This window comes from Pteropus vampyrus, unplaced genomic scaffold, assembly GCF_000151845.1.
Source record: "Pteropus vampyrus isolate Shadow unplaced genomic scaffold, Pvam_2.0 Scaffold249, whole genome shotgun sequence".
NCBI lineage: Eukaryota > Metazoa > Chordata > Mammalia > Chiroptera > Pteropodidae > Pteropus > Pteropus vampyrus.
In genome coordinates, this window is record NW_011889030.1 from 1,163,718 (window position 1) to 1,176,946 (window position 13,229).

At 34.7% G+C, this 13,229-nt stretch overlaps 1 protein-coding gene across 1 annotated transcript in view; it reads right to left on the reverse strand.

Annotated features, from left to right (window-relative positions):
• The window catches only part of CTNNA3 (catenin alpha 3), a 1,489,877-nt gene that overhangs the window by 707,259 nt on the left and 769,389 nt on the right, over positions 1–13,229 (reverse strand). The window contains exon 9 of the mRNA XM_023520113.1: positions 7,939–8,019. Coding sequence (XP_023375881.1) covers positions 7,939–8,019 — 81 coding nt within the window. The remainder of the gene's footprint in view (positions 1–7,938; positions 8,020–13,229) is intronic.

Below are 13,229 nucleotides of genomic sequence, written 5' to 3' on the forward strand. Positions count from 1 at the left end.
AGCTGGGAACTACAAGTTGTATAGTTCTAGATACATAAGAGAAAAGTAGAAGGAATCTCTTAGAAGGGGAGCAGTTTTCAATGGCTATTTCTCCCCTTCATCTTTTTCTTCTTTCACTTGTAAGAGGACATATAGAAGTAGGCTAAGAGGAGATCTGCACTAGAGGTGTATGACTGAAAGCCAGCATACATATAAGAGGCAATTCAAAGCAAGGAGATGGATAGAATCATATAGAGTGAAATGCACAGTGAAGAGATGTCCAAGAATGAAATCATAGGAAATACTACCATTTATTGGAGTCATGCAGATAAAAGTGTAAAACCTAAAAGAGACAGATGAAGATCAAGAAACAAAGAGAGTAAATGGTCAACAACTAAAGGAGAAACTTTCAAATAAATCTCTTTGTCAGTGCTCTTCAAATAATCTTATCCTACCAAATATAATTATAACACCTGCAGTATTAACTTGTTGAATCTTCTTTTCCGTGTATTTTATTTCATTCAATTCAACAGATATTTCTGCATACCATTCCTTACCTTTCTACCAAAAGGAGGTATTGTGAGAAATGTCAAAATGAAAATGCATGGTCCTTTATAATCTAGTGGAGGAGTGAGAGTCATTAAATATTACAATAAAAGAAACCAGGAGATTGACAGCAAAGAAATTTCAATAAAATAGGTGTCAGAATCCAATTTTAAAGATAAGTTATATAAAAATAACCAAGACTTGTTTATTGGATTTGTCCACTAAGAGGTTATTGCTGAACAGTGAGAGCAGTTTCAGAGGAAGAGCTGGAGCAGGAGTCCTATTGTTATGGCTTGAAGACTGAATGGGAGATGAGGGGGTAGAAATAGTGAGAATAAACTCCTGTTACTGGTAATTTGGGACATGAAGAAGCAAAGCTTAGTTTTAACTATACTGAGAGACAGGTTTAAAGAGGGATTGTTTCTCAAATAAAAGACTTTGATGTTTGTTTTCATCTACTACTATACACAGAAGGTCAAATTGTCCTCTTGTGCTTTTAAAAAAATATATTTTGATTTATCACCATGTAAAAAACTAGAGAGAGAGAGAGAGAGAGAGAGAGAATAACAGTTATCTTACATTGTGCCATCTTTTTGTAAATACCTAAATAATTATAGCAATCTTCTTTCAGCACTGAAAACATTTGCTATGGTCTATATCTCTCCCCTTTGGTACTACTTTTTTGTCTTCCCTTCATTTTAATGGTATTTACTCCTATTATTATTATTATTATTATTATTATTTCTTAAAAGTTTTCAACTATATTTTCCCTGCTATTCTTTCAATCCTTTACCCCATACACAAGTGTTGAAACATATTGCAAAGGTGAGGCTTGAGGTATAGCTGATTTATTATTAATTAAAGAATAAATAATTAAATCAACTTTTCTGCTAATATTTTTAATTAAAACAAATTTGGGACATATTTTTCCCGTAAGGCATTTGCTAACTACATAACACATTAAGTTACAAAAGGTACACCACGTTAAGTGTGGTATTACGTTCAGTAGGACAAGACAAAAAGGATGGAAAAATGAGCTTTCAAATAAGTTCTATGCCAATGTCTTCAAAATTCTGTTGGTTAATGAGCTAAAATTACCTGACATAATATAATGTCAAATATAATGAGCACAATAAATCTTTTATGAAATTGTACATTCATTCAAATTAACAAATGCATTTCGAGCTTTCTATCTAGGGACAAGGCATCATTCCAGGCATCCTGGGGAATAACAGGATGACAAAGACAGGGTAACTATTAGGGAGTGAGAGATGCACAAAGAGTTTGATGAGTATCTTAAAAGTAAAAACAAATGGGAAACAACTTATTCTGTCATGGTTAAGAAGGCTTCAGTAAAGATGAGATATATATATTCCATTTTAAAAGCTGAATAGGATGTTAAGAGTTGGAGCTGGGAAATGGGAAGCATAACATTTTAGGAATAGAGACCATCACAAGAAACAAAAATAGAAGAATCCTCAAGACATCACAAGTATCTAATGTTTCTGGAACATAGTGGTATAGAGTAAGGATTGAAATAGGGTTTCATTAAGTACAATGTAGGCAATGGAAAACATTTCAGGTAAAAAGAGTAAAATAAGATGAAAAGATTAAAAGATGATAGAAAAAAAAATGGCCAGAAATTGGTGACTTATGCTAGATGCGAGTGATACTTTTACGAGACAGCACAGTCAGCTGTCAGGGATTCAGGGATGCTTTAAAGTATCTTAACCTATGCAAATAAAAAAGTGCAATTAATGCAACCAAAACACCATTTTCTCACCAGATTGTCTATCTTGCCAATTCCTGATCATTTACCATCACATTCATAGCTATTATTATGGACTACATTAGAAGCTTTTGATGCTTTACATCTCATCCACTGGACCATTCTCTAATTTCATTTTTTGTTGTGGGAAACAGTTCCATGCCCTCTGAAGACATTCCACCTTGAGTGCATTTCATTATTTTATTTTTGTTATTCTTTCTCAGTACCTGTTCTAAGTCTCTGTGAGATTCTTAGTCCAAATAAAAACAGCCTGGAAGTTGAAGAGTCAACACCACTGGCAGCAACCCTTAATCAATTGGGATGAGAACTACTGGATAAAATTCCCAGCCTCCATCCATTGGTCAGACAATTCTGGGAGGCATTATGTCCCTTTTCAGAGTTCCTTAGGCTCCCGTTGCCTTTCCTCCTTTCCTGCCTATTCTCTACACTTCATGTTCTCTTATACTTGCTTCTTGGCATCACTTCTCAAATAAACTACTCGCAGTAAGGCCCTGGTCTCAGAATCTGCTTTCAGGGGAATCCAATATATATAAAAAAAGATACATTCGCCTGGTGTTAAATGCTGTTTGGTCACCAAGTAACAGACTCCGATGCCTTACATAAACTGATGATCACATTTTACCACTTCTGCTTTGCACACCACTGAGTTTGATTTTTGCCATTCTCTATATTATGCTGACTATGAAAGAGGAATTATTATGAGATAGAACTAGAGGTGCAGATAGGGACAAGACACAGAGAGCCTTGAATGCTATGCTAAGTAATTTTCTTTGTGTGTTCTGACGTATTCATAAAGAATATTTTTCATTTAAATTGTGTATTCATCTATACCTATGTAAATACCTAAGCAGTCTCTATCTTATTTGTTTCTACATTATTTTCCTGCCCAGTGGAACGACTCATTCCTTTTACTTGGGTGATAGACAAAAAACTTTAAAGAAGAATCCAACATGCCAGAGTAGAACTAGGACAACCTTAGGAGCCACAAAACTAAAATTTGAAGTTAATGGGAGGCCAATTGGAGTTAGAGGTATGTATTTTTAATAATACCTGTATGAAAGATGTCAAGCACAAAACCAAACTGAGGGGCTTTCTGTCTTTTCTCTCTATAGTTTAATAAAAGGCTTTGAGACATCAATTTTTCTATCTCCCACTGATATAAGTGGTTTGGTATTTCAAGTAAAAAATAATATATTTCTCTACAATTGAAATCCAAAGGTGAAAGCTATATGTGAAAACTAAAAAAATGCTCTGCTCACCACCCCGCTGCCCCAACCACCAAATAAGAATGAAACTGTGAGGGGAAGAGGAGAGAAGAGAAAGTGTTTTAGAAAAGAAATTCCCAGAGAACTAGAAAAACTTTTATCTGTGTATATTCATGCTATTTTAATTTTAAGTCAAATAGCAAAAGATAACTTTCAAACCTCAATTGACTAAAGAACTAAATTATCTAATAATTAATTCAGCATATACCTCCATGTCAAATTAATGGCATTTGTATCTTATGGATATTTAATATTATTTGATGATGAGAATGATGAGGAGGAGGTACGAAAACCTAGTTATTTTTTTCTGAGTGTGGCACTGGTACGACCAACATGATAAAGAGATAGATATAGCAATTGAGCAATTCAGCAACTAAATAATTAATCAACTTTTTGTTTTGTTTATTTGTTTTTACCAGAATCCTATTTTATTTGACATATCTCATCTTTACTTTTACATTATGAAATAGACAATTATTTTTCAATACACACAAAGAAAAATTTTAGCTTGACTTTAATGAAATCAAATGTATGTTTCACTTTGCATAATACAGTAGAAATGGAATGTATTCAACAGTTTTAATTTTTTGATGAAGTAAAGGAGGTTTAAAAATCCTTCTCCCTTACTAAGAATTTCAATAGGTATGTATTTCTCAAATGAATAATGGGAAAGGAAGCTAAATAAAGAAAACTTAAATTAAAAAAAAAAACATGTAGAATAAATAATAGCAAAGAAAAAAATGTATGTAGTAAAATCAGTGTATTAGGTACTAGAAATTCTGAAGATGAAAGGGCCATTATCTCTGGCCTATGGGTAGTGGTTATAAGTTTAGCCTGAGATTGAATAGACCTCGGCTCAAACCTTGGTGTTACTAGTTAGCTACGTGATGTTCACTTAATTGACTCCCCTGAGAGATTGAGATAATACTATGGTATTATTTCTTGCTTAAGGGATACAAATCAATAATGTAAAGACTACAATTGGTAGAGCTTTTGAAAGCATTTATTAAATGAGAGATGTTGTCATAACTATCATTTTAAGGATTTAAAACCCAGTGGATAGAAAAATCCATTAAAAAAGAAAAATACTAACAGAATATGATCACTGCTATAATAGAACTACACATGCTGTAAGTGCTCTGGGAAGAAAAAAAGATCAATTCCAACTGGTGAAAATGGCAAAGATTTCATGGGAGAAGTACATTAGTCTTGAAGTTCCTCCATTGGTTAGGGGTTGGGTCAGGGGAGTGAGGGGAACAGGGAAGGCACTAAGTTAAATGAACCATATATTCCAAGATGCATGTCATTTGGAGGTAGAGAGAAGAGTGAAGGAAAATTTGATGAATAGCAAGTAGACTCTTTAGTCTGAGGGCAGATTAATGTGCTGGTGAGCCGAGGAAGAACTGAGAAAGAAAAAGAAAGGAGAAGGAACATTAAGAATTATAGAGAGTAAGCCGGAGCCAAATTACAGAGAATCTGGAACACCATTATCATTGTTTTCAATTACAAAAGGCATTAAAGTCATAGAGCAAGAAGATTAAGACAAATAATCACTAAGTCACCTCCTAGCACATTCCATCTTGTTGCCCCAAATGTATAATTTGAATGTATAATTTGCTTCTCTCCATATATGTCTACACAATCTATCTCATTCCTCAGAGATAAAATCCAATGATTGCCTGAACCAAACCTAAAATGTTTCCGTGTTGCTGATTGATAGCCATGGATAAGCAAGGGGATTAGGATGAATAGGCAGAAAGATGAGTTCCCTTTCTTTTTTTACTAAAAACACAAACAAAAAACAGATCTAGAATAAGAAATGAACATTAACTATTCTAAAGAAAAACATTTTTTTTTTAATTCACAGCACCTCGGAATCTATTTATTTATTTATTTATTTTTTTCAAAGAAAAACATTTTAAGGATAGTGGTTTTCTCTTTTCTGTGTGAAAAAGTATATACGAGATTCTTAAACTGCTTGATAAACTTTGCAAGAATAAGAAGAGGTGGAGATGACTCATGTTGCTGTTTAAACTAGGTTGTTTTTTTTTTTTATTGCCAAAAGCATAAACATCAGGATAGAAAATGAAGTTCTATGAGGACAAGTAAGGATACTGAGAATGAATCATAGCAGCTACTTCACTGACACCAAAGACCATGGATGTGTCCAAAGAGAGCTCCTAAAAATTCCACCCCTTTCTATATAGTCCCGCTACTTCTCCCACAAGAAATATTGCTTCTACTTGCTCTTGTTCACCTGGGGCAGGGTTGGTGACTCTTAATCTATAGAATGTGGAGAAAACAACATTCAAGTGACTTTGGAGCTCAGGCATTAAGAAGGCCTGTCAGCTTCTACCTTTCCTTTCTTGGAGACTTTAACTCACATGTAAGAAATTCAGGTTCCCTGTTGGAGAGAGAAGCCACAAGAAGAAGCCCCAGGATATTAGATGCTACACTGAGAGAGGGAAGAAGAAGCACTGAGGCCTCAAATACCCAGTTCTGAATCTAGACGCAGTCACCATTTGACTGCCATTATATGGGAGATGACAAGTGAAACACTACAGAGGTGACCCTGAGGACCCTCAGACAATCCATGGACTCATGAAACATAATAAAATAGTTGCTATTATTTGCAGCAAACTTCCCCAAAACAATGAAGATGCTGACCTGTGAAACGATAGAGAATTTTCATACCTCTGGAATACAGCAGTTCTCTACAAGCTGGAAACATCCCCTTATTATGATAAAAAGTATTAGTAATCCCCCATGCTCTTTCTATATCTTACTGATGATAGTGAGGTAGTGACACAAGTAGGATTAGAAGATAAAATGTAAGATGCCCAGTTAAATTTTAATTTCAGATAAACACAACTATTTTTAATATAATTATGTACCATGCACTATTTGGGACATACTTATATTGTTAATTTGAAATTCAAATTTACCTGGATAGGTATCCTGGACTTTTATTTGCTAAATCTGATGATCCTAGACACAAGAGACTGTTTTAACTTTTTTTTTTTTTTAAGAAAAATGATTCCAAAAACTCTGATGATAAACGTAGATTGGCTCTTTGTACATAATTTGGTTGAAAGCATAGAAGGATGAGACAGGAATGAAAGAGAATATTGATGATAGCTCATAGATACAACTTTTCCAAGTCCTGAGAGGAACAGATAGGGTAGACATCTTGAAGAAGATTGAGAATAGAAGTCATGCAACCAACAGAGAGGACAGCACTGAGTTCCTGAGTCCAGTGTGGGTTCTGACCCAGTCTAGGTTCAATGGCCCTTCCTCCTCTTCACACTGGCCTGCTTTCTCATCTACATCATAAGACAGGTTGTGCTAACTTCTTTCCAACTCTTGCTTTCCATAATTCTAAGTGCTGACAGTGGAAATAGAATTTGCATTAAGGCCATAAAGCTGAGATTTTGGAATTTTACCAGCCCTCAAAATTGTGTTTTACTCAGTTAATATTAACTGGCTGGGGATCCCTATTTATTTCTTTTCCAAATCTATTTCTGGATTAAAAAGATTGCTCAGGCATTTTACTAAATCTTCCCATTAAACTACAATAATATATTGCATTAAAAGCTTATGGTTGAAAAGTTTTTGCCCTTCTTTTATGAGTTAATGGTGACCAAGTTAAAGTTGTGCATGAAAAAGAACTTTGGTTATTAAATAGCGAAAAGGAATAAAAGGCAAAGGTCTTCAAAAATAGCAAGGTCTTCATATTTCTGGAGAAAAAATTAACTTGTGGCATAATACTGCACTTCTAAATTATTTAATGAAATCCTTTTTAATCCTATGTTTCTGATGACCTAAGTTTAAAATGTAATTGCCTTAACTTAAGCAAAAACTAACTTTTGAAGCATCCTGAAAAGAATTGGAGGGTGTAATTGGTAGGGTGTCTGTATTACTAGTTGTTTGCTGGAAGTATTTGGATGATAAACTCAGGTTTTAATGTAATAGAATCAATTCACCAACACTCCCTAAAAGATTACTATGTACCAGGCACTGATAAGCATTTTATTTAATCCTCACAACCCTATTATGTATTATTAATTCTATTTTATAGGTTCTGAGAGGCTCAGAAAGATGATATCTGTCCCCAAAATCACACAGCTGACGAGGGCAGATTCAGCATTTAAATGTAACTCTGCCTGAAGAATCACACTCTTTTAGTTTATGTTTGTCACAAAAAGTTTGAGGTCTATAAATGTGGAAAGTATATACTTATTGGTTTTGTTTTGTGTTCTAAATTAATTTTAAAAGAATAAAAGCAAGAAATAAATATTCCAACAATGGAAAAAAGGTTCACTTTGCATGATGTTTCTGTCTCCAGGTTTCTTTCCTCACCTGTCTTCGAAGGTCTCTTGTCTTCTTACACATGTTGTCTATCGCAATATTTAGGGTATTACTCCTTTCCTTTTTTCCAGTCTGCAAGGGAGAAAAAAATGACATAAGCAGTGATATCAAATTACTCTTTATCACTTAGCAATTTGCTTTCTAAATTTCCTGAAAATAACAGCTTGAAAATTCAAGAATAGGTTTCAAAACTGCTGTGATACTGCATATGATTCATGAGCATTTCACTTAAGACTAAGTAGAATGGTGATTAAAGTTCACATTATTTTCTTTTTAAGCTTCTGTAATATTTCTGATACATAGTTGGGTTGCATTCACTGTGGCAGTAGGCAGAGCATTACCTGCAAAATCTTTCATCTTCATTCTTAACAAGTCGACTTTTTAACCACTAAGCATACTATTAGCTTAAAAGCATTAGATGCCCAAATTGTCAACTTCTGTGGGAGTTTTCTGAAGTCATTTTCATGGAATATTGTGTAAGTTATGCAGAGCCATATTGGAGTTTAGCTTAACACTAAAAATATGCAGTGCAAATTCATACGATTTGCAAAAGTTGACCACAATTTTAGCTGACAATATTCCAAGTACAAATTGTTTCAAGTAAGAACTGGACGCTGTTTTTGGCTCTTAAGATAATTTGTGCAACACCTTTTCATTCTTTAAGCAGAACAGTTCTCTCTGTTATATCCTTAACCTAAATCTTTAGGCTGTTAAGTACATAGAAAGTCACCTTGGTTGACATTTTCTACATATCATTTTTGTGGGAGACAACTGAAATTGAATCTAATCGTACTTTTTTCAGTGATACTTGTATAAAAGAGATCGAGAAAAATCATTATGTGATTCACCTCTGGGAAAATTGCTACTATTTAAATTAATAAACTGAAAAGTGCTCTTGAGAGGAGGAGACCTTGAAAATCAGGAAGGCAAGTTGAAGTAGCTGATAGCTGAGCATGGATTCCATAAATGACACAGAGGCAAAGTGCAGGCAGCATGCCGTCCATATACTACCTCCAATGACTAAACTTATACATAATTCTATACCTTCAAGTGGAAAGACTCTTTACAAGAAGTTCAAGTCCACCTATACTCCATCCTAAGTTCTTTTTAATCTTAATCTTCTGCCACATTTTCTCAAATACTACTCTTTATAGCAACAATATTCCTATACTTTTCTCTCTTCTCCCAAGTTCTTACATAATGTACCTTTGACTTTAGCAAGCGTCTCTGCAAAAAAAAAAAAAATTCTCATTAAAATTCAACCTGTTCCTCAATTGTTTCCACAAAAATTACTCTCACCTCTCTTTGTTCCAATAGCATTTTGAAAATTTCCCAGTATATTCATTTTCTTTCTGTGCTTGAGCATTACCTTTACAAAACTGTTAGAATCTTGATATTGACAAGTATATCTTTTTTTTTTCTATTTTCGAAAGGAACTTTCATATGACTTATTGGATGATGCTGGCTAGTTTATAAATGAATAACTTGATTCAAAACACAACATAGTTTTATTAGGGGCCTACTATATGCCAGAAAGTTGTCATACTACATTCTGGAGGACATTTTGGCATCTAACCGTCAAGGCACACTTAAAATCTATTAGCTGAGTTTTCTGGTACCCACCTAAACCTTAGTTAGATCTAGATTTTCTCAGCAGTAGTGTTACTGATATTTAAGATGAGAAAAACTGCCATCATTTGAGACCAGTCTACACACTGCAAGATGTTTGGCACCCATAGATTCTTGTCTACCAAATTCTAATGGCAACTCCCAGGCACTATGACAGCCAAAAATTGACCCCACACATTTCTAGATACTTCCTAGTGGGAAACACTGTAGAAAACTGCAAGTTCTTTACCACATTCTATTTATGAGAGTGAGTGTTCAATCTGTTCATGATGGAGACTGTGTAGCAAAGGAAAAGGGGAGGAGAGGGAGGGAGAGATAAGAAAAATTCTGAATGTCAGAGCAATAAGCGCAACAGTGGCAATTATCCAGGCCAAAGTTGTGGCTACCTTCACAGCTCTGATCCAGCATTCTCCATGCTAGCAGTGGACAACTGTGAAAAGTTAATGCAGAACTATATAAGGCAATGACATAAACAGATATACAATGGACTATAAGACAGTTCACAATTTTACCTAAAGAACCTAGCCCTTACTCTCCAGTTTCATGCAGTATTAACTCTTGGTTATATCTCTTCCCACTTTAAGAAATCAGAGGTAGTCAAAAGGGGGCAGGAGTGGTACAAAAAGACACTCTCCCCCCCGGCCCCCCCATACACACACACACATAGGCATCGGGAATAGCACAAGAGGATTCTATTGTGTTGGCCATAAAAACTCACTAGCTTCTGCTATACACTTCATCAGAACAACTAAAAGGTGTCAGGCCTCTCAGAGCTAGCAGCAGTGGCATACAAAACTTTAATAAAAGATGACAGGAGGTGACAGCATAAAGAGATTCAATATGGACTATAAAGATGATTTCTTAATTTCTACCCACAGCTTAACCTTAGTTTAAAATGTTTCACTGGGTCAAAGACATTTTGTTCTCTAGGTAATAATAAGCAGTCCCTATCATTACAGGAAATACAAAGTTGTCCCTTCTTTTTTCCTTTTCTCTCCCTTTTCCTCCCTCATCTTTCTTTTTTTTTTCACCTCCAGCTTTTTATTGGTTCTTGCTCAATTTATCCAGATTTATTTGCCTTCAGTCAAGCCATTTTATGACTCTTTATTCCATTTGAATGGCATAAAAATAAATAAAGCGAGGATTTGAAATAGCCCCACCCTGCTTAAAATCTCTCATTCCTTCTGTTTTCAAAGCCTTAACAAATCATCAAGCAATGAGCTAGGACTGAAGGTGAATTGTATGTGCTGAGGTAAGGGATAGAAAGGGCAGGATGTTAAAACACAACACAGATAACAGTCAGAGCCTGCCTACATCCCAAGTGCTCAGGAGAGAGGATGCTCCTTAAAGGAAGCCTCGACAGGAGCCATCATTAAGCCAGTGCAGCCCTGCTAATGGAAAAGTTACCACTTACAGGGAAGGGCCAGAATGGAAGACAATGAGAAAATATGGCACAGATCAGTACCATATAGTGTAAATAATCCCATTCTTCATCGGCATATAGACTTCCCGGAAAGAGTCAGTTCTGAGTATAAACTTCATTCAATAAAATTTTATTTAAATTATTATTACATATTATAAATAATGTCCCATGTGATCCAGACTTATAATCTTAACTATGAGTCTTTCCATCAATTCTTCCATACCACTGTTCCTACGTCACTACCACAGTTAATTGCATTCTCTCTTGTGGTTCCCTTAAAGTTGTCCACACATTAAAAAAAGTCTCTTTATAAATAAACTCTCCTTGAAATGCCCTAATTTGAGTGTTCCATCTGTTTTCTGTTGGGACTGTGCTAGGAAGAACTTTCTATTCTTGTCTAAAATGGTAGCCACTAGTCACATGTGGCTATTTAAATTTAAATTTTAATTAATTAAAATGAACTATCATTAAAAATTTAATTCCTCAGTTCCTTAATTTAAAGTGAGCAATGATCATACGTGTCTAGTAACTAGTATATTGCACAGCAAAGATATAGGATGTTTTCCTAATTTCAGAAAGATGTATTGGACAGCATTGTTCTAAAATATATCTTTGTTTTCAGCTATATAATGAGTCCCTACATTTACACAAGTCACCTTTTATTTGAGAATGAAATAGCAAGAAACAAACAAAAAATCCCAACCCTCAAGCTGCTTACTCTTTAGTAAACCAGTGGTATAATTATATCTCTTCTATTTTTAAAAAACTTTCGTGCTATTCCCATTGTCGATGGGATTAAGACCAAACTCTTGATCATGTTGTTCAAGGCCTCACATGACCTACGCCCATATTTTCTTAACAATCATAAATGAGGTACTGTAATGGGTCTTTAATTTTCTATGCAGTACAATAACAACGCAGAAACTGTGCTTATAGAAAAACCTCATTTTGCATTTCTTATCTCCTACTTTTCTGATTATGGACTTCTTTTAAGATTCAACTCAAATACTAAATTTTACATGGAGCCTTTTTTGATCTTCTTAGTTGGAATTAATTATTCTATTCCATTATGCTTTCTTATACTTCTTATATTTCTTTTATAACACTTGATTTAATGAACAGTTCGATCTATTCAATAAATTTTTATTATCTACTATATGCCAGGCATCTTACTAAGGACCATTAAGCCTAGTGTTTGCCTTTGAGGATCACATATCTAGTGGTAGAAAAGACATAGACACAGTATTTAATAGAGGTATCCAGGGTAATACATAGGACAATGGATGTGGCACTCCCATTAAAGATGAAGGAAAGATTCCTGAGTAGGTATTGACTGAGTATTCAAGTATATATGTTGAAGTCATCGAAGAGAAGATAAAAGAGAAGCCCACTTTAGGGGAACAAGGATAGCCTGGGCAAAGCCAAAAGTCTTTATGGAATATTTAGCAACTAGTATTAAAAGTGTGAGGGGAGGCCAAATTTTGGAGGGTTTTGCCACATTAAGAAATGAGGTTGATCCTACAAACAACTGAAAGTCATAGAAACTAAGCAGGTGAGTGACACAGACAGTCCATTATTTCAAATACATTAATCTGCCCAGATCATTATTCCAAATACATTGACCTGTACAATGTGTTTGAGATGATTAAGAACAAAGACAAAAGAGTTAGACTGTCACAGCAACAGTCCACAAGAGAGATAAAAATTGTTTAAAAAAATTAATGCACTGGCAGTCAGGATAAAGAATACTGACAGACTTAAAGACTCTATATGCGGATATTAGGTAGGATGTTAACTGGAAGATGCTGGGAAGTGGGGATAGGGGTGAAGGAAAGAGAGCAATCTAAGCTTGTGTTCAGATTTCCAGCAGTGATGATGGGCTAGATAACAGTGCTCTGAACTGAGATAGTCATTTCTAAGGAAAAACAGATCAATATGAGGATGATGATTTCAGTTTTAGAATTGTTAAAGGGCTTGTGGAGATCTCACTTCATTACTATTTATCTTATGGTTAATTGCCTGTCCTCATGCATCTCTTTCTCACTAAACTGAATGAACTTTGAAAGAAATTTCTTACATATAATTTATCTCTCATGGCATCTAACACCATGCTTTGCACATAATAGGAACTCAAAAGTTATTTGTTGAATAAATAGAGAAAAGAAAGACTGGATAAAGGTAATCGTTGGCAAATCCCATGATATTTCTGGGTCTTAACTCCCATACCCAC